Here is a 27,453-nt window from a genome sequence, read left to right on the forward strand (position 1 = left end):
CTCAGACTTTAAACGTGACGCACTCAAGTACTACATGTGTCATATGACTTCCTGTAAATAGTGATGCTTGTAGCTTTACCAAGAAGGAGATACCGCATCCTGAGCTTGCGCCATAACGTTGGCCCTTACTGCTGCCAGCTGAAGATTTTTTTTTGTCCTTTTTGTGCCTTTTACATGTTCGTGCTACTAAGTGTAAAAAGTGTGTTGTTGAGACGTTACATTGTTGGATTTCACCTTGTGAGATACTGAGAGAATATGGAGGAGGCCAGACCTGTCAATTACCAAAGACTATTATCAGGTAAGTGTCTTGCATATGCATCTATGTGTTTCCAGTACTTTTGTACATGTAGTCAAGCTTGTCCTTTATTATAATAATTGATGGGAATAAGAAAATCTAGCTGAAATATCTGTCAAATTTCATTTGTCTTTATCGACTGTTTTTCTTTCACTGCTCAATGTTTCAGGTTTCACTCTGGCCTCGACTTCCTCTTATTCTGACTTGTGTGCGATTGTGTTTTCTGCACAAGTCGTAGGTGTGAAAATTAGAGGCATGCAGCAATTCATGTATAAAAGAAAAAACTTTTAGCCATTCATACACAAAAGATAAAAATATTTAACCATGCATGCATAAAAATGCAAATTAACCTGTGGAAGGTAATTAGTATTTTAACCTATCATAAAGTGTGCCAATTTAACCAGTACATATACTGTAAATCTTTGTAAAAGCACATTTCTGACAGTTGGCGGGTTTTTTTTGTTTTGTTTTGTTTTACAATTTCTTCACTATAAAAAAAATATTTAACACAATGACACATTGTAAATTTATCAATTTATCAATTTATACTTACATTTGATGCTTGGGGCGGCACAGTGGTGTAGTGGTTAGCGCTGTCGCCTCACAGCAAGAAGGTCCGGGTTCGAGCCCCGTGGCCGGCAAGGGCCTTTCTGTGCGGGTTTTGCATGTTCTCCCCGTGTCCACATGGGTTTCCTCCAGGTGCTCCGGTTTCCCCCAAAGACATGCAGGTTAGGATAATTGGTGGCTCTAAATTGACCGTAGATGTGAGTGTGAATGGTTGTCTGTGTCTATGTGTCAGCCCTGTGATGACCTGGCGACTTGTCCAGGGTGTACCCCACCTTTTGCACGTAGTCAGCTGGGATAGGCTCCAGCTTGCCTGCGACCCTGTAGAACAGGATAAAGCGGTTAGAGATAATGAGATGAGATTTGATGCTTGGAATGTTTTTCATGCTCTTGAATAGAAGAAAAAAAATCTTCCATCCTGAGGAGTTTTCAGTGGTGTAAAACTTACGCACTGACACTGGAGACTCCTTTCATAAATGTTAACCATCTCCTTACATAAAGCTTCACCGTATTTATAGTTATATAGCATATTTAATCTTATTGAAATATTCAAGTAAACAAATAGACAAAAAAAAACACCAAAATGATTCAAGTTTTCAGAAAGCTACATGGCAGAATAATCCATTTACTGTATATATTCTGATTTTCTGTATTTGTGTCTGAAATTTCATTGTGGCAAATTTCAGTTTAATTTCAAGTGGAGGCACTGTCAAAGCAGTGCAGACATAAATATATCATTTGAATGATTTTGTTTTTCATATACTCCCAGATCAGAGCACTGTCTCTGCTGACTCGGAATTCTCCTGGGAGGATTATCAGACTGATATCTATGAACAGCTGCCCAGTTCACAGAGAAGGTTGCAGCACAAGGATCAAGTACAGGAAGCAGAGGTTTACTGGAACCCTAATCAACCACTGAAGATGTTGCCCCTGTGTATACAGGAAAAGAGGAACATCAGGTTTTTTCATTTATTTGCTATTTCATCTGGATTTTTTTTTTAATGAGAGAAACCTTTTGGAGATTCTGTGTCAGTTATTGTTGTTTAATAATATTTTCTTGTGAAATCACCAAGCAGTGCCAAGCATTTTAATTTAATAAAAGAAAATAAATAAATTTGGGTTATTTTAATACTAATGCCATTCTGTGATTTGTAAATTCATGTGAACCTTTATTTAACTGACAAAAGTGCAAAGAAAAGTTTTTCAATAGTTTTCCTGACCAACTTAATGTATTTTGTAAATATAAACGAAGTTAGAATTTGATGCCTGCAACACACTCCAAAAAAGTTGAACCAGAGGGCAAAATAAGACTGAAACGTTTATAGGATACTCAAGTAACACCATTTTCGAAGATTCCACAATAAGCAGGTTAATTGGTAACATAATTGAGAAAAAAAGGAGCATGCGCCAAAGGCTCAATCTTTGTAAGTAAGGATGGGTCGTGGCTCACTCCTTTCTGCCAGAGTCAAGAGAGTCAATTCAAAAAGAACATTTCTCAACAGTACATAATATCTACATCAAAATCTACAGTACATAATATTATGAAAAGATTGACCCTAGACCCTCAGGTGGCACTGCCTGAGAAACCATCATACTAATGTGACAAATATAGCACGTGGGCTAGGGAGTACTTCAGAAAACCACCACTTAACATGCTACCTCCAGAAATCCAACCTGAAATTGTATTACACAAGGAGGAAGTCATTATAGGGAATTTTAAGCCTTTATTTGTCACATGTATATTAGAGCACAGTGAAATTCTGTCTCTTTTTTCTATTCAACCCATCTGAGGATGTGAATACACATACCCAGAGCAGCAAACAACTGTGCTGTAGTGCCTGGGGAGCAGTTGCTTAGGTGTTCAAGAGCACTTCAGCCATTCCTGCTGGTCTAGGGAATCTAATCAGTTACCTTTTGGTCCCAAAGCTGCTTCTCTAACCTTTAGGCCATGGCTTCCCCATCAATTCATTAATTCTATACAGAAACGCCACTGATTTCACTGAGCTTGAACTCATCTCAGACAGACCAAAACACAGTGAAAACATGTGCAGTGGTCAGATGAGTCCACTTTCAGCTAGTTTTTGGAAAAACCAGACATCAAATTCTCAGTTCTAAAGGTAAACATGACCATCCAGTTTATCAGAGAAAGGTACAAAAGCCAGCACCAGTGCCCACACAGCATGGGTGAGTTGCATGTGTGTGAAGGTACCATTTTTATATTGGGGCATATATTGGAAATTTAGAGAGACATATTTATCAAGGCAACATCTCTTTCCAGGAAGTCCATGCTTATTTGAGCAGGACAATGCCAGGCCTCATTCTGCACGGGCCACAACAGTGTGATTTTGTAGACACAGAGTGCATGTGCTTGACTGGCCTGCTGCCACTCCAGATCTGTCTCCTATTGAGAATGTATGGTGCATCATGAAGAAGAGAATCAGAAAACGGCGACCATGGACTGTTGAGCAGCTGAAGTCTTGTATCAAGCAAGAATGGACAAAAATTCCAGTTGCAAAACAGCAGCAATTAGTATCTTCAGTTCCCATATGATTAACACAATGCTAATAATGCCTCTGTCCCAACTATTTTTGAGTGTGTTGCAGGCATCAAATTCTAACTTAATTTATATTTACAAAATATTTACAAAAGTTGGTCAGTAAAACTATTGAAAATCTTTTCATTGTACTTTTGTCAGTTAAATAAAGGTTCATATGAATTAACAAATCAAAGATTTTTGTTTTTATTGCATTTTGGAAAATATCCCAACTTTTCTGGAAATGGGGTTAGAGTATTTTCTTTGATGACTTTTGGATCTTTCCATATTGCTAGTGATAGCAGGATATTACTTGATTCAGACTGAACAGTTACTTCATTTTACAATTGTCATTATTTATGTTCATTCAGGGAGAGACGACAACTAGAGAGGTGCAGAATTGGTTACTGGGCATCATGGAAGCTGAGTCAGGAAATTGCAAGAAGGCGATTGAGGGAGCAGGCGGGGAGAGTCGTTTCAGGACTACTGCTGTGGAAAACCACCCTTCATCACATTGAAGGTATATATACTGTGTGTAGTGTGTGTTTTGTGTTCCTATGCTGCTGTCTTAACCTTTCACATAGTCTCATCTCCTCAACAGGAAGATTTGGTGTGGGGGTGAAGGCGTACTTTGTGTTCCTTAGGTACCTGCTCTGCTTAAACTTCCTGAACTCTGCCATCATAGCTGGCTTTGTACTAAGTCCCACTCTGTACAGCATGGCTATAAGCAATCGCATACACAGTAAGTACAGTGAAGTGTTAAGTCATGAAGAATTTAGGGAGTCTTTGCTGGTTTTACCGTATTTATCAGCTAATGTCATTCTTGTTTTTTTTTTTTTCTTGAAGACCTGACATTCAAGAACAGTTCAGTTGTGGATATTTTTCTAGGCTCAGTAAGTTGATCCATGCTTTTTGCTCTATATGTCTTCTGTGATAATTATACCATAGCAATTCTCAATTCTGATTGATTCATTTTCTATAACACCAGCTCTGACGATAGTTTCAGTTGCAAAGTTTATATTAATGCACTAATTCTAATATATTATTGTTTCTAAAGTAATAACTTACACAGGGAATTGATTTAAAAGGTATGATTGCTGATATGGTGAAGTTTAGCATTTTTGTGTGGCGTCCTTGCCGTCAGTGTTTTCTAACAGTCTGAGGTAATACTGTAACTGTAAGTTTTCCAACATCAGGATGGAGGGATTGTCTGTAACAACCTGAATATTCTTGTCTTACTAACTTCAAGAGACAAAAAAAGAGAGGCTGTTCCATAATGTTAAGCATAACTATAAACAGGTAAAAGGTATGATGTTTTGCGTCATGTCTTTTTTACCTGGTTTTATTGGAAAATAATACGTTTTAGGGTGGTAACAGTAAGTCAGGCAGGATCACACCACCCCATCACTGATTATTTTCCTATAGTAGCACACCAGATCATGTTTCAGTCCTTACTGCAGCCTGATTTGTCTCCAGTGTTTGAAAACATCACAGAATCCCAACAGAGGACACATTTGGACCTTTACACTTGTTACAGTTTAGGCCAGGTTTAGTAAATTTGACCTTTGGCTGTCAGTTGTCCTCATAACTGTTGAATCAAGAGCCACCCTGATGATGATGAGGTGTTGCTGCTCTTATCAGAGAGTTGATATACAGATATGGAAGTATCCAAGGAATATTTAAAACATGTAGGATGTTGAAAACTTCACATATTTCCTAATTACATATGAGACTTCAGTCTGATTTTAAAGATAACGAAAGGATCTCAAAGCCTCCCTCACATTTACTTTTCTGTCCCACTCTCTGTGTTTTACAGGGCTTTATGGAACACACTCCAATTTTCTATGGTTTCTACACAAACCACTCTTTAGGCTCAGAATGTTTGAACACAGCACTCCTCTTTTTCTTTGGCATGCTCATTTTGCTCCTCCTTAATCTCATCATGATAGTGCGCAGGTCAGAGCACTTTATTACCACATCATTCTTTTACTGAGAATATTTGTATGACAACTTTATAAGAAGGCAAAGATAATCATACACAGTAGGTGAACAGAGAAAAGTTGCAAAATAATTATTATATTAGCTACAAAGTCATAGCCATAATATTTGTACAGTTGTATCGTATTGTAATAAACCATTTCTTTTGAATGCTTAAAATGTTTTTCCACCAAATCCGACCAGAGTCATTATATTCACCAAAAAGTAAAACTAGAAAAAAAATGTGAAAATTGAAATACTGTAAGATACTATACTAAAACAAACACAGCAATATTGCCTCTGAAACAAAATTAAATTAAAAGCCAATATTAAATAATCTATTTCATTTTTCTAAACAATGAATTCAGTTCAGGCGGCACGGTGGTGTAGTGGTTAGCGCTGTCGCCTCACAGCAAGAAGGTCCTGGGTTCGAGCCCCGGGGCCGGCGAGGGCCTTTCTGTGCGGAGTTTGCATGTTCTCCCCGTGTCCGCGTGGGTTTCCTCCGGGTGCTCCGGTTTCCCCCAAAGACATGCAGGTTAGGTTAACTGGTGACTCTAAATTGACCGTAGGTGTGAATGTGAGTGCGAATGGTTGTCTGTGTCTATGTGTCAGCCCTGTGATGACCTGGCGACTTGTCCAGGGTGTACCCCGCCTTTCGCCCGTAGTCAGCTGGGATAGGCTCCAGCTTGCCTGCGACCCTGTAGAAGGATAAAGCGGCTAGAGATAATGAGATGAGATGAATTCAGTTCAGTTTTATTTTGGTATCTGGCAGGGAAAGGTGCAAGGATGTTAGACCATGTGCAGTGTTAATTCATGAATCACTTTGTAAAGATCAGACACAAGAAAAATGGCACCAAAATATATAAAAACTACAGGTGAAATTAAAAAAAAGTAAAAACAAAATTTAAAAAAAAATAGTAGAAACAAAACCACACTAAAAACTAATTTAAAATGAATTGGAATTCAAATGGAAACATAAATTATTATTAAATCAGTTTCATAAATCACTATTCCACAATTCAAAATAAAATTCAGTATATTTAAAGCACCATTATGTGAGAATTGGTCTTTTTTACTCTCAGGCTCCCCTACAGTTGCGGAATATAATTCACTTTTTCACCACGGTACGGTGGTGTAGTGGTTAGCGCTGTCGCCTCACAGCAAGAAGGTCCGGGTTCGAGCCCCGTGGCCGGCGAGGGCCTTTCTGTGTGGAGTTTGCATGTTCTCCCCGTGTCCGTGTGGGTTTCCTCCGGGTGCTCCGGTTTCCCCCACAGTCCAAAGACATGCAGGTTAGGTTAACTGGTGACTCTAAATCAGGGGTGTCAAACCTGATCCATAAAGGGCCGTGTGGCTGCAGGTTTTCATTCCAGCCATGCAGCAGCACCCTGATTTGGCTTATTCAATCAACTGACACACCCACCCTTTAATCAAGGGTGGGTGTGGCTGCAAGTATTTGACTATGTGAAGACAGTTCAGTTGATTGAATGAGCCAAGTCAGGTGTGCTGCTGCATGGCTGGAATGAAAACCTGCAGCCACAAGGCCCTTTATGGATCAGGTTTGACACCCCTGCTCTAAATTGACCGTAGGTGTGAATGTGAGTGTGAATGGTTGTCTGTGTCTATGTGTCAGCCCTGTGATGACCTGGCGACTTGTCCAGGGTGTACCCCACCTTTCGCCCGTAGTCAGCTGAGATAGGCTCCAGCTTGCCTGCAACCCTGTAGAACAGGATAAAGCGGCAAGAGACAATGAGATGAGATGAAACCACTGACATAAATACAAGTTTCACTTTGAGCTCCCTTGATGGACAGCTGTGCAGGCGATTTTGTTTGCAAGGCAGCTAATGTAATATTACTAACTAGTTCAATAACAAGAAGTCAAGCTCAGACTTTTATCACTCTTAGCAACAAATAAAATCCAGTCCAAGATTTACTCTGGTCCTGTCACAGTCCAGTCCGGTCCAATCCATCCATGTCTTAGACTGTGGGACTTCCATGCCGGCTCCAGGACAGGAATTCAGTCCTGCCTTGCTGAAGGCTATTTCCTGAAGCGGCACTCCCACACCTGCTACCACTCCTCTCCCATCAGCCAGGGCTTTTTAAGAACTGTTTGGAGCCACTCCATTTGCCAGACTGTCTCTTGTAGACTTTCCTCACCTCAGCTCATTGGAATTGTGTCTTTTTGAGTCCCCCTGCCTGAATTTCTCTTTGTTTTTCGGTCCAGTTTTTGTCCCTGTTTTTGCCTGCCTGTTCTTTTGTATTGTGTCTTTTGCTACCTCTGCCTGGATTTCCCTTGTCCCTGTGTTCATCAGCTTTTGTGAAGATTTTTGTCCTGTTTTTTGACCCTGACCATGTCTACCTGCTCCTCTGTGTTTTTGACCTCCTGGCCTGTTTTTTGACTACCGATTTTTGCCTGAGCCCTACTTTGCCTTTCTGCCATCTACTTCATTAAAGAAGTTCTCTTTACACTGCCTGTTTTCTGAGTCTGCTCTTGGGTCCTCACTTCACGTCAGCTTGCTACTTGTGACAGCCTGTTCAAAAATGCGTCAAACAAGGCACTCATTCCAGCCACAAGATGCTGCCAAAGTGCAAAACTCAATCGCATAGTCAAAAGCAGACCGAGCACCGTGCTGCAGCCCCATGATTTCTCTTGCTGCCTCTCTGCCGGACAGAGAGCGATCAAAGGTTTGCCTCATTTCCTCTGTGAAATCCTTGAAGCTGGCGCAGCATGGTGCATTGGCGTCCCACGTAGCTGTTCCCCACTCACTAGCTTTACCAGTGAGGAGAGTGATGGTGTAGGCCACTTGGGAACGCTCTGTAGTGAAGGCCAGTGGTTGAAGCTCAAGGGTTAGCAAGCATTAAGAAAAATGATCTGCAGGTACCTGGTTCTCAGTCATATGGCTCTGGGGCAGGAAGTCTTGGCTCTCTGAAGACGGCAGGAGCTGGAGGGGGTTGTGTAGGAGCAGATGTTACTTTGAAGCTGTTGTAGCTGAGTGGCAAGAAGATTGAGAGTGTCAAAGATGGCGACAAGGTTTTGATTCACCTGTTGGATGTCCTGTTGGTGGGTCCCAAGGAGAGCTTCCTGTTTCTGCATCGCTGCTCTTAGCTGGTCAAAATCTGCTGGGTCCAGACTGTGCTATCAGGAGTGGCGAGCTGAGGTGAAGTGAGGACCCAAGAGCAGACTCAGAAAACAGGCAGTGTAAAGAGAACTTCTTTAATGAAGTAGATGGCAGAAAGGCAAAAGGTACAGTAGGGCTCAGGCAAAAATCGGTCGTCAAAAGACAGGCCAGGAGGTCAAAAACACGGAGGAGCAGGTAGACACGATCAGGGACAAAAAACAGGACAGAAAAATCTTCACAAAAACTGATGAACACAGGGACAAGGGAAATCCAGGCAGGGGTAGCAAAAGAGACAATACAAAAGAACAGGCAGGCAAAAAACAGGGACAAAAAAAATGGACAGAAAAACTTGACAAAAAACAAGGAGAAATTCAGGCAGGGGGAATCAAGAAGACACAATACCAATTGGCTGTAGCAAGGCGAGGAGCCTGGCCTGGAGCCGGCATGAACGTCCCACAATCTAAGGCATGGATGCACTGGACCGGACTGTGACAGGTCCAGTCTCTTGCTTGGTCACTCTCTCATTTTCTCTTTCTGGTTTCCTCAGACAGCATCATCTTTGGTCTCTTCACCTCAAATACCATGATGTCCGTACCGAGAATACTGATTTTGCTTATTTTTATGGGTAGTTGCTGACCGATTTTTGGAAGCTAGCCTGAGTTCTGTAAAGCGTTACGCAGCTTTCATGGTGCCGTAAAGCGTTACGCAGTTCTTGTGAGAGCTTTCAGGGACACCCAACCTGCGTTACATAGTACTATAACCAGCAAACCGGGCGCGGCCTTGGAATGTAAGACAAACCAGTCTCCCTATTAGATTAGATTCAGATTAGATTAGATTCAACTTTATTGTTATTGCACATGTCACAGATACAAGGCAATGAAATGCAGAGTTTTACAAGTTAACGTACTATCAAAATGATTTTGAAGCTGATATTTTAAGATACAATTCCTACCAAGTGTTGCTTTAAAGCCATAATAATTAAATGTACGGAATTTTGAGTGCTGCTTTGCACATTAATTTGGTTTAAAGCTGAACTTATGTCAACTGATAAAAGACAGGGAAAAAGACAACAGTCTACACTTGGCTAAATATGGGCTTTTTCCCTTTTATAGGACGGTAGTGGGTTATAAGAACACATGGCTGACTGGCATCCATTTTAATGCAAATATGAGCTATAAGGTGTTCTGCGGATGGGATTTCTGCATCAGTGAGCCTGGAGCAGCCTTCCTTAAACACAGCTTAATCAGAAATGAACTGAAGGTGAGCCATTCATGATTCTTTGGTGATTAATATTCTATAGTGGCCCTGACAGTAGCTCTAGTAGTTTCTATAGTAACAATATATTCACTGATGACTCCTCCTGATGGAAGGAGTCTCCAGTGTCAACACATTGTAATAGTCAGAAATAAAGCTCTTGTTAAGTTTACCACCACTGGGAAGCTTTGTGTTTCTTGGTAACGTGATAAGCTACATAACTTCAAGAGTGCGCGAGAAAAAAAGGTCAGTATGACTGTTTATAGCAGTAACTGAAAAGTTAAAAGGAATTTCTCTTTCCAAAAGGAGAGAGTTTAGCCTCAGTTCAAATTCCATCTTACACACACACACACACACACACACTCTCTCTCTCTCTCTCTTTGCCCTGTTGTCTCAGATGGACCTTCAAGAGCAGATGTTTCGTCAGAAAGTCTTGGGGCGTTCACTGAAGCAGTGGATTCTCCTGTACATCCTGCGCATTGTCCTCAACTTTGTGGTGTTAGTTCTTCTGGTCAGCTCAATCTATCTGATCTATTTTGCCACCACTGAAATGAGAAACTGTCAGGTAAGGAAGAGCCATATGATTCAAATAATTAAACAAGTATCATACAAAGACATATTAAGTTATATTAGCCACTGTAATACAACCCCAAATCCAAAAAAGTTGGGATGCTGTGTAAACTGTAAATAAAAACAGAATGCAATAATTTGCAAATCATGGAAACCCTATATTTCATCGAAAATAGTACAAAGACAACATATCAAATGTTGAAACTGAGAATTTTTTTTTTTTTTAATGTATATGCTCATTTTGAATTTGATGTCAGCAACATGTTTCAGAAAAGCTGGGACAAGGGCGGGTTTATCACTCACTACGTTTACATGCACATAGAGAGAATCGAATTTCTGCCGTTGCTCGACTGAAATCGAAGTTCAAAATGCCATGTATACACCTTAATTCGGCTAAAATTGAACCGAACTTGATTTCTCGGAATCGAGCTACACGACCTAGTTTATGCGATTTCTGCCGAGCTACTTTGTGCATGTATACCCTATCGAGCTAGTTGTCGAGCTACTTCCGGAAGTGACGAGTGACGAGACCACAAGCGGGAAACACAACAGCCTCGGTCGGCATGACAACAGTAGTAGCGAGCAGCAGAAGAGGTCAGGAGGAACAAACAAAGAAGAGAAAATGGCGATGTAGAGCTCTCTGAAGTGTGGGTGGAGCACAGAGGACGGCAGGACAAAGCATCTGGTACTAATAGGCTTTTTATTGTCAGACTTTTCAGTTTAACAGCCTACTTTTATTCTTGAGAGAAAAACACACACACACACGCGCTGTGTTCTAGTCCCGGGATGAGCTGTCCCCTCTGCTCTCCCTCTGCCTCCTTAAATAGGGCGCGGTTACTGGGAAGACACACAAACACAGGTTAATTACCGTCAGGTGAAGTGATTCTGCCACTCACCTTCCCTGGCTCCGCCCTCCTGTCACAGACCGACGCTTGACCACGCCCCCACTGCCACAGGCAAGCAGAAACGTGCACTTCTGGAGCAATGAGGAGACAGAGTTCATGCTCATTCAGCTTAAGGAGTTGAATATATTAAAATTCATGGACGGGAGAAAAACGCGCAATGGAGAACACAGAACTGATAACTTTGTTTACACTCTTGAATAGCTCTTCTTCATGACGACAACCGGAAGTGTACCAACACGATGGGGCGTGTTGCGCCACCTGTGGCTCGGGTGCACAATGCACCTCACACAATAGCCCGATTTCATTGTGTGCATGTAGGATTGGATTTCTCTGGCACCCTGCTGGGACCTTCAGCTCGATTACCGACAGCAGCTCGATTTGGATGTGCATGTAAACGTAGTCACTGTGTTGCATCACCGCTACTTTTAACAACACTCTGTAAACGTTTGGGAACTGAGGAGACCAATTGCTGTAGTTTTGAAAGAGAAATGATGGCCCATTCTTGCTTCATCTCATCTCATTATCTCTAGCCGCTTTATCCTGTTCTACAGGGTCGCAGGCAAGCTGGAGCCTATCCCAGCTGACTACGGGCGAAAGGCGGGGTACACCCTGGACAAGTCGCCAGGTCATCACAGGGCTGACACATAGACGCAGACAACCATTCACACTCACATTCACACCTACGGTCAATTTAGAGTCACCAGTTAACCTAACTTGCATGTCTTTGGACTGTGGGGGAAACCGGATCACCCGGAAGAAACCCACGCGGACACGGGGAGAACATGCAAACTCCGCACAGAAAGGCCCTCGCCGGCCACGGGGCTCGAACCCGGACCTTCTTGCTGTGAGGTGACAGCGCTAACCACTACACCACCGTGCCGCCCCCCATTCTTGCCTGATATACAATTTCAGTTGCTCAACAGTTCGGGGTCTCCTTTGTCATATTTTGCGCTTCATAACGCGCCAAATGTTTTAAATGGGAGACAGGTCTGGACTGCAGGCAGGCCAGTTTAGCACCCAGGCTCTTTTACTATGGAGCCATGCAGTTTTAATATGTGCAGAAAGCGATTTGGCATTGTCTTGCTGAAAGAAGGAAGGCCTTCCCTGAAAAAGATTTTGTCTGGATGGCAGCATATTGCTTTGAAACGTGTATATATCGTTCAGCATTAATGATGCCTTCCCAGATGTACAAGCTACCCATGCCATGTGCACTAATGCCCCCTCATACCATCACAGGTGCTGGCTTTTGAACTGTGCACTGATAACAAGCCGGATGGTCCCTCTCCTCTTTAGCCTGGAGGACATAGTGTTCATGATTTCTAAAAAGAATTTCTACTTTTGATTCGTCAGACATCGGGGCAATTTTCCACTTCGCCTCAGTCCATCGTAAAAGAGCTCGGGCCCAGAGAAGGTGTTGGTGTTTCAGGATATTGTTTATATCTGGTTTTAACTTGCATTTGTGGATGCAGTAATGAACTGTTTTCACAGACGATGGTTTTCTGAAGTGTTCCTGAACCCATACAGTGATTTCCACTACAGACACGTGTCTGCTTTTAATGCAGTGTCGCCTGAGGGCCTGAAGATCACAGGCATCCAATGTCAGTTTTCAGCCTTGTCTCTTGCATACAGAGATTTCCACAAATTCTTTGAATCTTTTAATGATATTATGTACCATAGATGATGTGATCCCCAAATTCTTTGAAATTTTACATTGAGGAATGTTATTAAATTGTTGCACTGTTTACCCACAAACTTTTTCACAGTGCGGTGAACCCCTCCCCATCTTTACTTCTGAGACTCCACCTCTCTGGGGTACTCTTTTTATACCCAATCATGTTACTGACCTGTTGGCAATTAACCAAATTAGTTTTGTTTTTGTTTTTTTTAGCATGACACAACTTTTTTGGTCTTTTGTTGCCCCTGTCTCAACTTTTCCGAAATGTGTTGCTGACATCAAATTCAAAATGAGCCTATATTAAAAAAAAAAAAAAATCTCAGTTTCAACATTTGATATGTTGTCGTTGTACTATTTTCATTGAAACATAAGGTTTCCATGATTTGCAAATCTTCACATTCTATTTTTATTTATGTTTTACACAGTGTCCCAACTTTTTGGAATTGGGGTTGTATAATATAATGTCTATAATTGCTCTTATTTGGAAGAAAACATACAACCCCAAATCAGAAAAAAGTTGGGATGGTATGTTAAAACTGAAATTAAAACTGAAAACAATGATTTGTAAATAATATTTGACCTGTATTGCATTCATGCAACAGTACATTATTTGATGTTTTAGCTCATGAATTTTATTGTTTATTAAAAAAAAAAACACTTTGTAGGAATCTAAGCAACTCTTTCCAGACACACACACACATCCGTCGTCTGGTTGGGGAGAGAGCCCCCTTCCACTGCTCTCTCTCCCTTTAAATAGGGCGTGGTCACTAGGGAAGACACACACACAAACACAGATTAATAGACATCAGGTGCAGTGATTCTGCCACTTACCTTCCCTGACTCCGCCCTCCGGTCACAGAGTGATGCTTGACCATGCCTCCGCTGCCACACACTTATTTCAATTTTGATTCTTGCAACACATTTTTAAAAAAGTCAGGATGGTAAAGAATTTACCACTTTGTAATGTTGTCATTCCTTCTCACAACACTTAAAAGATGTTGAGGGACTGAAGACACCAAGCGATAAAGTATTTCAGGTGTTATTGTGTCCCATTCTTCCTGCAAATAGGCCTTAAAATGTGCAACAGCACAGGGTCGTCATTATCATATTTTTTATTTCAAAATTCACCACATATTCTTTATTGGGGACAAAGGGGACAGACACCCTCTTCTTCCACAGCCATGCCTTTGTAATGTGTGCAGAATGTGGTTTTGCATTGTCTTGTTGAAATCTCCCTGGAAAAGATGTCATCTTGAAGGCAGCATATGTTGCTCCAAAATCTCAATGTACTTTTCTGCATTGATATTGTAATCACAGAAGTGTAAGTTAAGCCACACTCACAACCCGCTGTAAGTGTTTTGGACATGTACGAGTTGCAGGGTTTGGTAGCTCGCAGCCGTGCCGCAGGGTCGCGGTGAATCCGGGGGAAAGTTTGGGGGAGGAGTATGGGCAAAGTACTTGTCAAGTGCAGGTTGCACACCTGACTTCCTTGAGGCGTGGGAAAAATTGCACTGTTAGCCCTTGGAAGGCGTATGTCTGACGTACGTAATCAGTGCATGTTTAATGAGTGTGGAGTGTGTGAGGCTTGCATTTTACCAGTATCCTGCACTATGAGTTCGGGCCGCACTTGTGAAGCATGTGTGACGCATGTGATTTAGCACGTTACAATCACTCATAACTTGCGTGTGACGCAAGCCAGGAGTGGGTATAAAACCAGCGTGTCTGCAGCATTCTGCATCTGTCTTTCGGCTGAAGAACATTGGATATTTGTGGGAAGAATGTAAAAATTCAGTGTAAAGTTTAGAAAATGGGACCCAAGAAGAAGCGAGCAAAAGTGAAGTAACCCAGCCTGAAACAGCAGAGGGGGAGGAGGAGGAAGAATTTGATGATGATGATGGTAGCAGCACCGGCAAGCCCTGCACGGACAGGGAGAAATATGCCTTCAAGCCAGCCGAAGGCACGGCACCCCGCCAGAGGGATTTTCACAGGTAAATACACGTGCTTTAAACATTCATTTTGGTATCTATATGCTTATGTCATTAATGTTATATATGCTGATTTTCATGTATGTTTCAGCTAACGACACCCAGGAGTGAGGACATTGCAATCCCATCATCGCTGTCAGGCCATTGTGCCATGCTTAGTGATGAGGACAAAGATATCCTGACACCCCGTCCCACCACTTAGCAGGAGTAGGAGCAGGACAGTAGCTCGGAGTCAAAGTATGTTTCAGTGCTCAAATTGTTGGGCTATTGGGGGTGTCGTGGCTCAGATGGATAAGGCGCCATACCATAAATCCGGGGACCCGGGTTCGATTCCGACCCGAGGTAATTTCCCGATCCCTCCCCACCTCTCTCTCCCACTCATTTCCTGTCTCTACACTGTCCTATCCAATAAAGGTGAAAAAAGCCCCCCAAAATTGTTGGGCTATTTAGTTGGGATTTTTTACAATGTAATAAAATGCGTTATTCTCTTATACTCATGTTTTATTATTTGATGTTTGCATGGTAAATTAACATATACTCAAATAAAAACAGCAAATGAGGTGGTCTTCTTCCCTTTTACAATGCTACATGCTCGGTTCCTTGGTTCCTCCTCAATACCCAGAGTCTTGCCCCTAGTGTCAGGTGCGCTTCGTGCACGCCACACATGGGGTAGAAAGTGAGATGTACTTCTGTCATGCGGCCCACACAAATAGCAAGTGTGGAATACTTGTGTAGTACTTCTGAGGCATGTCACTTGTACAATGACCGAGCGTCACTCATGCATCTTGCTGTCATCGCAAAAAGCCCCTACTAGCCACGCTGCTGACTTGGTTCAGGTGTACAAAAGGAGTACGGGTCCCGCACGTAATCTATGCATTCTTGATTTGTTGCAAGACCTGTAGAATTTGCATGTGCAGGACCAAAAGTCTCCACGGGCGGTCTGTGACCTTCTTCTTCTTTTTGCACAATAAAGTTTTCACTGGCATTTGTGGATGTAACTACATATTGTAGTGCTTGACCAAGGTTTGCCAAAGTAATCCTGAGTCCATGTGGTTATATCAGCTATAGATGAATGATGGTTCTTGATGCAGTGCCGTCTGAGGGATCAGAGATCACGGGTGTTCAGCTTAAGCCTCACTCACAACCCACCGTACGTGCTGCTACGGGAGGTCTATGGTAAAAAAAAAATTGGCAAAACCGTGCTTGAGACTCGCGCGACACTTGCGTGTGTTCAGCGCCGTAGAAGGTCGCAGACTGCCCGTCGAGACCTTTGGTCCTGCACATGCAAATTCTACGGGTCTTGCGACAAATCAAGAATGCATACACTACGTGCGGGACCCATACTCCTTTTGTACACCTGAACCAAGTCAGCAGCGCAACTAGTAGGGGCTTTTTGCGATGACAGTAAGACGCATGAGTGATGCACGGTCATTGTATGAGTGACGTGCCTCAGAAGTACTACACAAGTATTCCACACTTGCTATTTGTGTGGCGCGCAAGACAGAAGTACATCTCACTTTCTACCCCTATGTGTGGTGTGCACGCAACCCGCACGCAGCGCACGCGACCTGCACGCGACACGAGGGGCAAGACTCTCATTTGCTGTTTTTATTTGAGTATATGTTAATTTACCATGCAAACATCAAATAATAAAACATGAATATAAGGGAATAATGCATTTTATTACGCTGTAAAAAATCCCAACTAAATAGTCCAACAGTTTGAGCGCTGAAACACACTTTGACTCCGAGCTACTGTCCTGCTCCTACTCCTGCTGAGTGGTGGGACGGGGTGTCGGGATGTCCTTGTCCTCATCACTGAGCATGGCACAATGGCCTGACAGCGATGATGGGATTGCAATGTCCTCACTTCTAGGTGTCGTTAGCTGAAACATACATGAAAATCAGCATATATAACATTAATGACATAAGCATATAGATACCAAAATGAATGTTTAAAGCATGTGTATTTACCTGTGAAAATCCCTCTGGCGGGGTGCCGTGCCTTCTGCCGGCTTGAAGGCATACTTCTCCCTGTCCGTGCAGGGCTCGCCGGTGCTGCTACCATCGTCATCAAATTCTTCCTCCTCCTCCCCCTCTGCTGTTTCAGGCTGGGTTACTTCACTTTTGCTCGCTTCTTCTTGGGTCCCATTTTCTAAACTTTACACTGAAAATTTTTAAATTTTCCCCTCAAAATATCCAATGTTCTTCAGCCGAAAGACAGATGCAGAATGCTGCAGACATGCCGGTTTTATACCCACTCTTGGCTTGCGTCACACACAAGTTATGAGTGATTGTCACGTGCTAATCATATGTGTCACACATGCTTCACAAGTGTGGCCTGAACTCGTAGCACAGCAAACTGGTAAAATGCAAGTCTCACACACTCCACACTCACTGAACACGCACTGATCATGTGCGCCAGACATACGCTTTCCATGGGCTAACGGCACAATTTTTCCCACGCCTCGAGGAAGTCAGGCGTGCCACCTGTACTTTACAAGTACTTTCCCCCGGGTTCACCACGACCCTGCAGCACGGCTGCGAGCTACCAAACCCTGCGACCCGTGCATGTCCAAAACACTTATGGCGGGTTGTGAGTGAGGCTTTAGGCTTGTGCCCTTGCCCTTTACACACCAAAACTCCTTCAGATTCCTTGAATCTTTCAATTATATTATGCACTGTAGAGGGTGAAATATCCAAATCCATTCCTATAATTCTTTGAGAAACATTTTTTAAACATTTCAATACTTTTCTCACACACTTGTTGACAAACTGGAGATCCTCGTTCCATCTTTGCTCCTTAAAGACTAAGTCTCATCTCATCTCATCTCATTATCTCTAGCCGTTTTATCCTTCTACAGGGTCGCAGGCAAGCTGGAGCCTATCCCAGCTGACTACGGGCGAAAGGCGGGGTACACCCTGGACAAGTCGCCAGGTCATCACAGGGCTGACACATAGACACAGACAACCATTCACACTCACATTCACACCTACGGTCAATTTAGAGTCACCAGTTAACCTAACCTGCATGTCTTTGGACTGTGGGGGAAACCGGAGCACCCGGAGGAAACCCACGCGGACACGGGGAGAACATGCAAACTCCACACAGAAAGGCCCTCGCCGGCCCCGGGGCTCGAACCCAGGACCTTCTTGCTGTGAGGCGACAGCGCTAACCACTACACCACCGTGCCGCCTAAAGACTAAGTCTTTCCTGGATATTGATTTTGTACCAAATCATGATTATAATCACTTGTTGACATCACCAGTTTCAAATCACATCATTATTTAATTGTTTTACCTCATTACTAGCTCTAAATTGCCCCGTCCCAACTTTTTTTTTTATGTATTGCAGGCCTGAAACACAGGAATGGATGTATATTAACAAATTAAATGAAGTTGACCAGACAAAACATGAAATATCTTGAGTTCATACTGTCTGCGATGAAATACAAGTCAAAGTAAATTTAGAAATCACTACTTTCTCTTTTTATTTGCATTTTCCATACCGTCCCAACTTTTTCTGATTTGGGGTTTTACGCTTTACTTTTTGGCACTTTATTTCAAGTAACTTTTTTATCATGAAATGCATTCAGAGGAAGTTATTATATTGAGAAGGCTGGTGAAGGTGCTCAAAATTACTGCGCCACTTTTTTTGCTTTCTTGGAAGAAATGGAGGAGCTGAACTGCTCACTTAACATTAAACATGTGACACAGAAGTGGTGTTGCATTGTGAAATATATGAGCCAATCATATTTTAATATTACAGTGTTTTCTGTTATTATAACCAAATGGTTGGTACATGCCCAATTTTAACATACAGTAAAGGTTTTTCAGACATAATTTTTCAATGAGCATCATCTCAAACTTTTTTACCCATCTCATCTCATTATCTCTAGCCGCTTTATCCTTCTACAGGGTCGCAGGCAAGCTGGAGCCTATCCCAGCTGACTACGGGCGAAAGGCGGGGTACACCCTGGACAAGTCGCCAGGTCATCACAGGGCTGACACATAGACACAGACAACCATTCACACTCACATTCACACCTACGGTCAATTTAGAGTCACCAGTTAACCTAACCTGCATGTCTTTGGACTGTGGGGGAAACCGGAGCACCCGGAGGAAACCCACGCGGACACGGGGAGAACATGCAAACTCCGCATAGAAAGGCACTTTTTTACCCATGAAGCTTTTATTAAATTTAAATTAACAGTAAGCTTTAAAAGAAAAAAAAAAAACAGAATTTGAGTGTGAAATATTGCTAACAAGTGTTAAGGCCCTGATTGTGTCATGTAACATTATTTAGCACATGAAACCTGGACACTCTCTCTCTCTCTCTCTCTCTCTCTCTCTCTCTCTCTCTCAGACTTACCACTGGGGTCTCGATCTCCTGTGTGGCTATCTTTCACCCATTACAATTACGATAGTCAATTTTTTGATGCCACACTTTTTTTCTGCAATCACGAAATATGAAGACTACTCCCTCACCACGCAGCTTAATGTCACTTTGGTTCGGTAAGTCACAACATCTCATCTTTAAACCACTCCAAATGTTATATCAGACTTTCTCATACTTTCTCTAAAACTATCATTTCTATAAAGAGGTCTGTAAACATAAGGACTGCAGAATTAGGAATAATCTGTTTATAATCTGTTTACCAAGTTTCCAGTGTTGATACTCTGCTGTGCATTGAAACAGATTGTATGCTTAATACCAACAGGAGTATCCTGCTGAAGCTGGGAAGCTTAGCCGTCTACCTCTTCTTCCTCATTACTAAACTGAATAAAGACCAAGTGGGACGTGTGAGTTGTGATTCTTCCAGAAAACATCAAAATCATAAAATTGCAAGCTTTAAATAATAAGGACTGTACAATATATCTGTGGTGGCCTGGGAAATCCCTCACATGGTCAAATTTGGATAAGATCTAATATTATTTATTTAAGAAGAAGCCTTTATTTGTTACATGTACACTCAAGCACAGCGCAATTCCTCCTCTGCATTTAACCCATCTGAAGCAGTGAACACACACATGCACACAAAAGTGAGCAATGAGCACACACACATACCCAGAGCAGTGGGCAGCTATGCTACAGCACCCAGGGATCAGTTGGGGTTAGGTGCCTTGCTCAAGGGCACTTCAGCCATGATACAGAGGGAGAGGAAAGTGCTGTTCTTTCACTCAGCTCCCCTCACATTTTTCCTTCCTGTCCCAGAAGTCGAACCAGTGACCCTTTGGACCCAAGGCTGCTTCTCTAACCTTCAGACCATGGCTGCCCCCATAAATAAATGTCTCATCTCATCTCATTATCTCTAGCCGCTTTATCCTTCTACAGGGTCGCAGGCAAGCTGGAGCCTATCCCAGCTGACTACGGGCGAAAGGCGGGGTACACCCTGGACAAGTCGCCAGGTCATCACAGGGCTGACACATAGACACAGACAACCATTCACATTCACACCTACGGTCAATTTAGAGTCACCAGTTAACCTAACCTGCATGTCTTTGGGCTGTGGGGGAAACCGGAGCACCCGGAGGAAACCCACGCAGACACGGGGAGAACATGCAAACTCCGCACAGAAAGGCCCTCGCCGGCCACGGGGCTCGAACCTGGACCTTCTTGCTGTGAGGCGACAGCGCTAATCACTACACCACCGTGCCGCCCCATAAATAAATGTTTATTTATGTATTTACATTAACACCTTGACACAGCTGACTTGTAACTCACAAATAATGGCCTTTTATTTACTTTTTAGTGTGGAGAGACTGAGTTTGGAAAAGAAATGTATAAGCTCACAATACTACACCTCTTGGCATCCTTCTGCAGCACTTTCTTTGTGGCATATCCCAGAAAGTATGACTTCTTGCCTAACTTTTCATGTCATTATAGAAAAACAAGTATAGTAAAATATCCGCTGGTATATTTAATATAATTATGTGCATTTCTGTTTTGGCGTAGGTTGCTGGTGGATAATTGCTTATCCTCTAATTTTTTAAGGAGAGTGGGCAAGCAGCAGTTTGTGATCCCGTTGAATGTGTTAGATCTGGTGTACAGTCAGACAGTCACTTGGGTGGGAGTTTTTTATTGTCCTCTCCTGCCATCCATCAACATTATTAAGCTACTGGCACTCTTTTACATCACCAAAGTATGTCTGTATTGTGTTGTGTGCTTTTATCTAAATATGTTCAATTTCTAATTGAGGAAAATCCATTTTTCAAAAACGCTCTTTACTTCCCCCCAGTTCAATCTGGTGCAATGTTGCGACCCGGCGAAGAAAATATTCCGGACCACCAGCTCTTCGGTTCTGTTTCATTTTATGCTTTTACTGGGCCTCATCATGTCCGCCGTAACACTTGGTGTCAACATTAACCAGTATACCAAGACTGCAACTCATTCATATTAACCAAGAATTACACTAAACATACTTTAGTTAGATGTATTTCTTTACATTGGTTCACATTTATTTTTCTGCTCTCCCTTTTATTATTCAGGTTTGTTTCTAGTGAGTGTGGCCCATTTCATGGGTCCCAGACTGTGTATAATGTGACAAAAGACTGTGTTAGCACACTCCCATATGCTGCAAAGGAAGGCATACGTTACATTACATCTGAAGCTTTTGCATTCACGCTCATATTAATGGAGATGTAAGTAAATACAGTACCAGTCAAAAGTTTGGACACACCTCCTAAGTCAATGCTTTTTCTTAATTTTTATTAATTAAAAGACACTTCATGTCAGAGATGTTTTTTCCTTTAGTTGTTACCCACTTAGTATCAGTACAGTATATGTTATAAACAAATCCGTGTTTCTGTTTTACAGTATCATCCTGACGTCTTATGTGTCTCGTGCACGAGCCAATCAGAAGACCATGGAGAGGCTCAAGGACATGCTTGTTATGGTACGTGTAGATTTCTGAGACTGAGCTTACAATTCAAAAAAATACATTCATATATACTTGCACAAGGTGACGCTTATGAAATATGGTGTCGTTTATAGCAAAATCAATTAACAATATAGCTTAAACTAATACAATAATATATAAATAAGAAGTTCACAAGATTCAAATAAGCACTATATTGAGAATATATTCAGGTTGATTGTCATCATTATGATTTTTACATTAGTCTTTGGTCTCTTCCTATATTAATTAGTGTATATATAGTAGTACTTATAGGTTTATCCTAATCATGATGGAGAAGCAGGCCAGAAAAGAAAGCTCAATTTTTTCATCTTGAGTAAAGCTACAGCACCAGAAACCATGAAATTTAGTTACAGATTAATAAAGGAATTAATTGTGTGGACAATTATTTATTTCATTATATCATATATTGCACTGAATTAGTATTTTATAGTTTCTTGTCACATTCACGTTGACTAAAACAGGAATTTGTGACAAGAAAAGTGTAGCAACATTTGGTTACTACAACTTCTCAAAGAGTGGTTTAATACAGCTCCTTATTAGAATGGATACAGGGGAAGAAAAAACAACAACAACAACAGGACCCTCAGTTAAAATTGGGAATAGGATATAACTGGGTCACTCTTTTGTTTGCATACGTCTGAGCAGCGCTTAACTCTATAGATAATTCCAAAGTCTGAATACTCATGTGCACAATTTTGGTATTCTCTCCTCACTATTTAACAATTCTTCACCGAAGGTGAAGTGAATATCAGTGAATAATAACCAAGATGACTTCAAGGTTATTATTCATCGATATTCACTGAGCCTGAGGTGGATTATTGTTTTAGCATAAATACACAGGTGATTATTTAATTTTTTAAAAATCATTTTAAAAATCATTTATTTCAAACTTTGAAAGCAACATGCAAATGTAAAAAAAGGCGCGGCGCAGACTTGTCACTTATCTATGCCGAGCCACATAAAATACTTTGTTCTGAAATAAATAAAATAAATCACAATTCCACCTTACCTTTGAATAGTTTTGGACCAAATTTCGTAGTATCTTTAGTGGTTTTAGGAACAGCATTTTCTTTCATAATTTCTGTTTCTTCCTCACTTATGGTGACGAAGTGATTGGCCGCTATTTTGCCGAGTCGCTGTCCGTGACTATTGAGAAATAGTCTGAATTTCTCGCCTAATCAGCACGTACAGTTTTCTATAATCACCTGTTTATTTATACTATACACACACACACACAACACTGAATATGGCCCTAGATTTGCTAAATATTTTGTTTCACATCTCCTGGCCACTGTATTTTTCGTGCTTTTGCTTCTCTAATGCACCCATACCTCTATTTTAATTCATTCTCGCAATACACTGATGTTCCATTCCACCAGCGTAATGAAATGGACTTATCTGACATTTTCAATCAGTATAAATAAATTATTTTTATCACCACAAGTATGTTATAAGATTAGTCAGGACACTGTTGGGTTTCTGTTACCTCCTTTCCACCAGCATGTACCAGGTGCTAGTTCTGGGCTAGTGTTAGTGCTGGTTTGGAGCTAGTTCAACTTGGGAATCTTCCAAGAACCAGTTTGCTTTTCCATGGGCAAGATAACCACCATAACGCCAAGTCATTACATCACTCTGTAGGCCTCCGCTTTCCCAGCCACTAGCTGTTAGCACCGCTAGCCCACCCCATACAGCAACAACAATGGTGGACTACATCTTTTCTTTTTCTTTGGATTAGTCAGACTAGATGCTACACTAGGCCTTTTTTTTTTAATGTCACAAAGTTTTAGTTGGTCTTGCTGGTCACAATAATCCTGCTCCTAGCCCCTGATGTAAGCAGTTCTTGGTTCTCAACCAGCAAAGAGTTGGTGCTGCTCCGGAACAGTTTTCCAGTTTTCAAACTGGCTCTGGAACTGCCTTGATGGAAAAGGTGTGTGTGTGTGTGTAGAGTATCATGACTCATTGCACATGATATCATGTGTTCTGCTGCTGGTAAGCAGCGTGATGGGAAAAGGTGGGGAAAGGGATGGGTGTGAGCTCCCTGCTGGGCAAAAAATTCACACCTCTCCACAATAAAACGGATAACACAGCACAACTAGACCTAAAAAAAAGTTGTTGTTTTTTTTTTCATTTTAAAAGACTGTATACAACTGGTACAATTAAATTGTAACATTAAACTAGGTACAAAAGAAATAATTAAGGAAAAACTGCAAATTCTTAAAGTACTGAGTGTCTACTTTCATATAAGCCATTAAAGCTAGACGGCCTTTCGATTTCATTAAATCGGTGAAATTTAGCTCCCTCTGAAATTTGGTCATTGTGATACATGTTTATTTCTGCAATATCTCAAAAAACCAGGCCATTCTGTGGCTGGGAAGTTAGTTAATTTGAGGGGATTCCTTAGCAACTAACGTGCATGAAATTGCTCGCTTCACGCAGTCAAGCAGACAGAGGAAGTCCGTGTGCGCATGCGCAGGTTTACCTTCTTTTCCTTCTTATTTTGGGTTTTACGGCAGCTGACATCCACAGTGTTGCATTACTGCCATCTACAGGTTTACCTTGACCGTGCACTGACAGTTACATCATTCTGTCACTAAACAAACAGCTGATCACACCGAGGTGCTCGCTGACCTCCAATATTTATTAGTTTGGTCCTGCATTTCCTTTCCTTCACAACATAATGTCTTTTCTTCTCACTTTCCATTACTGTAGTCGGTCTTTCACGTTTCATTCGCATCCTCCATTTTTCTCTCCTGTTTCAAATTTGTATCCCACAATGCCTTGGGCGATCGGGTAAAGCCCACCACGTGATGCATGACATAGTATATTGAATTGGGTCATGGTGAAGCAGGAGAAAAAAATAGAGACTTTAGGGCCACATGGCCATAAATTCATTAATTGTTCTGTTTTAAAAAAAAAATAAAATTTGAAGTCTGTGATTCAAATTCAGTAGCTTTCGGTCCACTAAACAAAAATAATTGGCTGTCAGAGAAAATTATTTTTATGACCTAAACTTGAAAAATCTGAAAGGCAGTCTAGCTTTAAACATTACTGTGGAGTGTGACATCACAAATATATTCAGTGCTAAACACCCCCAAAACAGGTGGAAATTAAATTTTTTTGGCATCTGGTAACAAGAGTTAAACTGGGTCTTAGATCAAGGAAACCACTAAAAGGCATAGTGCAGGAGAAACTCCAGGATGAAAACTGAAATGTGTGGTGCGTGTGTTATTCGGCAGAGGAAAGCTGGAACTTTTCTTGGCTTATGTCTGAAACACAGAATGATAATGACTTATTTTACATTGTGGACATGTTTCTATCTCACAGTGTAGCTCAGACAAGCGTTATCTGGTGAAGCATCATGCCACAGTGCTCAGGCGACAGAAGACGACCGTCAAGAGATCTGAAAAGGCGACCGCATGGCAGTGAAAGGGTGCCTCTGTGTCAGAGAGCACAACTCTCATTTCAGTCCTGCTTATTCTACACCAAAATGAGCCTTGGAGCAATTTCTCAAAAAAAAAACTGTCTCAAAAACAAGACACATGCAAGGGAGTAAGCTTTACTCTGCAAAAGGAAGTAAAGCTAAAGTTGTCCAATATTTTGTCATTCATGCTTATGCAAAAGGCGTCAACACTTTCGACACTCTCATGAATGTTTTATATGTTTTGATTTTCAGTGTATGTTTTGTTTTCCAAAACCTGCAATTTAGCACAATAGTTACAACCATTTAAAGCTGACAGCACTGCACAGTTTTAAGGGAAAATGTCCCGACTCACAAAATGCCACTGTAGATCAAATGTACCATTTAGCAGGCTTGTACTACTCAAGTCCAAGACTCGGACTCGAGTCCAACTCGTGCCCTAATTTTAAGGACTCATGACTTGACTTGGACTTAAGCACTGATGACTCAGACTTGGACTCAGACTCGTGCATTAACTGCATTCGGACTCGTAAATTGGAGACAAGGACTCAGATTTTTTTCTTTATTTTTTTGTAACATGCCATAATGATTTGGCATAAGATATTGATATCTACATTAATTTTATACTAATTTTGTGCAAGAGAATGCACATTCATCTGTTCATACAGCATGTTCAGCAACAAACTAACATTGATGGTGCTAAAATGCCTGGAGAGAAGCCCCTAGGATTGTTTGCTTATACAGACTTCTGGTGCAGTGGGAAAAAATGCACTGCTATGTGTTCCATATGTAGAAGAACTATCGAGGAGACGACGGGGACAACCTCGAACTTCAATCATCATTTAGCAAGACTCCACCCAGAGAAGGAAGTGACGCGCTATGTTCATTGCTCTGTTGATAGCGGGGCTTGCTTGCTGACCGATGAACTAGCTAGTGTTAACCCTCTCTCATGTTATTTGCCCTGTTGATAGTGGGCGGGGCTTGCTGAGCGATGAAAAAGCTTTTTATCTGTAGCCTATTAACTAAAATGGGACAGTCAAACAGTAATGCTACTCCAACACAGTAGCAGAGACCGTTTCACAGAAAGGCAGCAACAGCCACCGTCAAATGGTGCGGTTGGAGTCTTGTTCTCGGACTCGACTCAGATCAATAGTGGACTCGACTCAAAATTTTCTTGAATGACTTGGACTTTAACACTGGGAACTCGAGACTGGACTTGGACTTGAGGTTTAGTGACTCGACTACAACACTGCCATTTAGTGAACTATAGATGTGCTTGCCCTTCTAGATAAACATTGGTCAATGATTCTCATACCAGAAGAGTCATTTGATGTAAATCAACACAAAATAAATCAATCCTCCTTGCATTTGCTTCCCTGCAAATGCTGTCAGTGTTCTGTAGGCCTAATGCTGCTATTTATACGACTCTCGCCTGTGTGTTAGCCTGTGGAGCATGAGCAATTCATTTCATGGTTTTACACAATGGCAATTAATGTAGTAAAATAACAGGATTGGCTTTCCATATCTAATTTCCATATCTAATAAATCAATCCTCCTTGCATTTGCTTCCCTGCAAATGCTGTCAGTGTTCTGTAGGCCTAATGCTGCTATTTATACGACTCTCGCCTGTGTGTTAGCCTGTGGAGCATGAGCAATTCATTTCATGGTTTTACACAATGGCAATTAATGTAGTAAAATAACAGGATTGGCTTTCCATATCTAATTTTGTAATGTAAGCTATACTGTTAACATTATCAGTGTTAGGGTTGGGTTTGTTTGGGGTTTTTTTAACATTTATTTATTTATGTGTATAGTTTTATACAGTATATAACAAGCACAATGTAAAAATGTTCTTTTGGTTGATTGAACAGTTTGATAATAGATAATGGGGAAAAAATTAGTCATACCCTGTTGAAGATTTAACCATGTTTGCCACAAAAGAAAAGCATAGTTAAATGAAGTACCATAGTAAAACTATGACTGCATTATTAGTACTGTATATTTAATATATAAGTATAGCAACCATAGTTGCCATGAGCTATCACAGTAAAATTGTGGCAGTGTCATGTTTCTAGAGTTATCCTAATAATTACCCGAGTCAAATCTACATTGAATTATCACAAGGGATTACTAGCTTTGACTTTTTCTTTTTTTGCTTGAGAGCCTGAATTTATTTTATTTTATTTTATTGCTAATCTGAGCCAAGTGATCTGTCAAATAAAAGGAGTCAGACTCTTAAAA

General features: G+C 41.4%; 1 protein-coding gene across 2 annotated transcripts; it reads left to right on the plus strand.

Moving 5' to 3' along the window:
* The first annotated feature begins 67 nt into the window (after positions 1-67).
* Positions 68-27,453, plus strand: tmc8 (transmembrane channel-like 8). 2 transcript variants are annotated; one of them, XM_060941016.1, is made up of 16 exons: positions 68-298; positions 1,629-1,818; positions 3,764-3,912; positions 3,994-4,134; positions 4,239-4,285; positions 5,209-5,348; positions 9,598-9,745; positions 10,137-10,304; positions 19,241-19,389; positions 19,596-19,677; positions 20,628-20,725; positions 20,831-21,017; positions 21,114-21,244; positions 21,364-21,516; positions 21,692-21,770; positions 25,119-27,453. In XM_060941016.1, the coding sequence occupies exons 1-16, from the start codon at positions 256-258 to the stop codon at positions 25,218-25,220; spliced, it is 2,007 nt and encodes a 668-aa protein (XP_060796999.1). In that variant the 5' UTR covers positions 68-255; the 3' UTR covers positions 25,221-27,453. The 2 variants fall into 2 exon arrangements, with proteins under 2 accessions (XP_060796999.1, XP_060797000.1); XM_060941017.1 differs by having other exon boundaries at positions 25,124-27,453.

This window comes from Neoarius graeffei, chromosome 15 (genome assembly GCF_027579695.1).
Source record: "Neoarius graeffei isolate fNeoGra1 chromosome 15, fNeoGra1.pri, whole genome shotgun sequence".
NCBI classification, from domain to species: Eukaryota; Metazoa; Chordata; class Actinopteri; order Siluriformes; family Ariidae; genus Neoarius; species Neoarius graeffei.

What these genes read in the sequence shown, in the direction of transcription:
- tmc8 (XM_060941016.1), top strand. Translation starts at nt 256, where the DNA reads ATGGAGGAGGCCAGACCTGTCAATTACCAAAGACTATTATCAG. An exon ending in ATAAAGACCAAGTGGGACGT is followed by an intron (nt 19,678 to 20,627) that starts GTGAGTTGTGAT and finishes TTTACTTTTTAG; the next exon opens with TGTGGAGAGACTGAGTTTGG. An exon ending in CACTCTTTTACATCACCAAA is followed by an intron (nt 21,018 to 21,113) that starts GTATGTCTGTAT and finishes ACTTCCCCCCAG; the next exon opens with TTCAATCTGGTGCAATGTTG.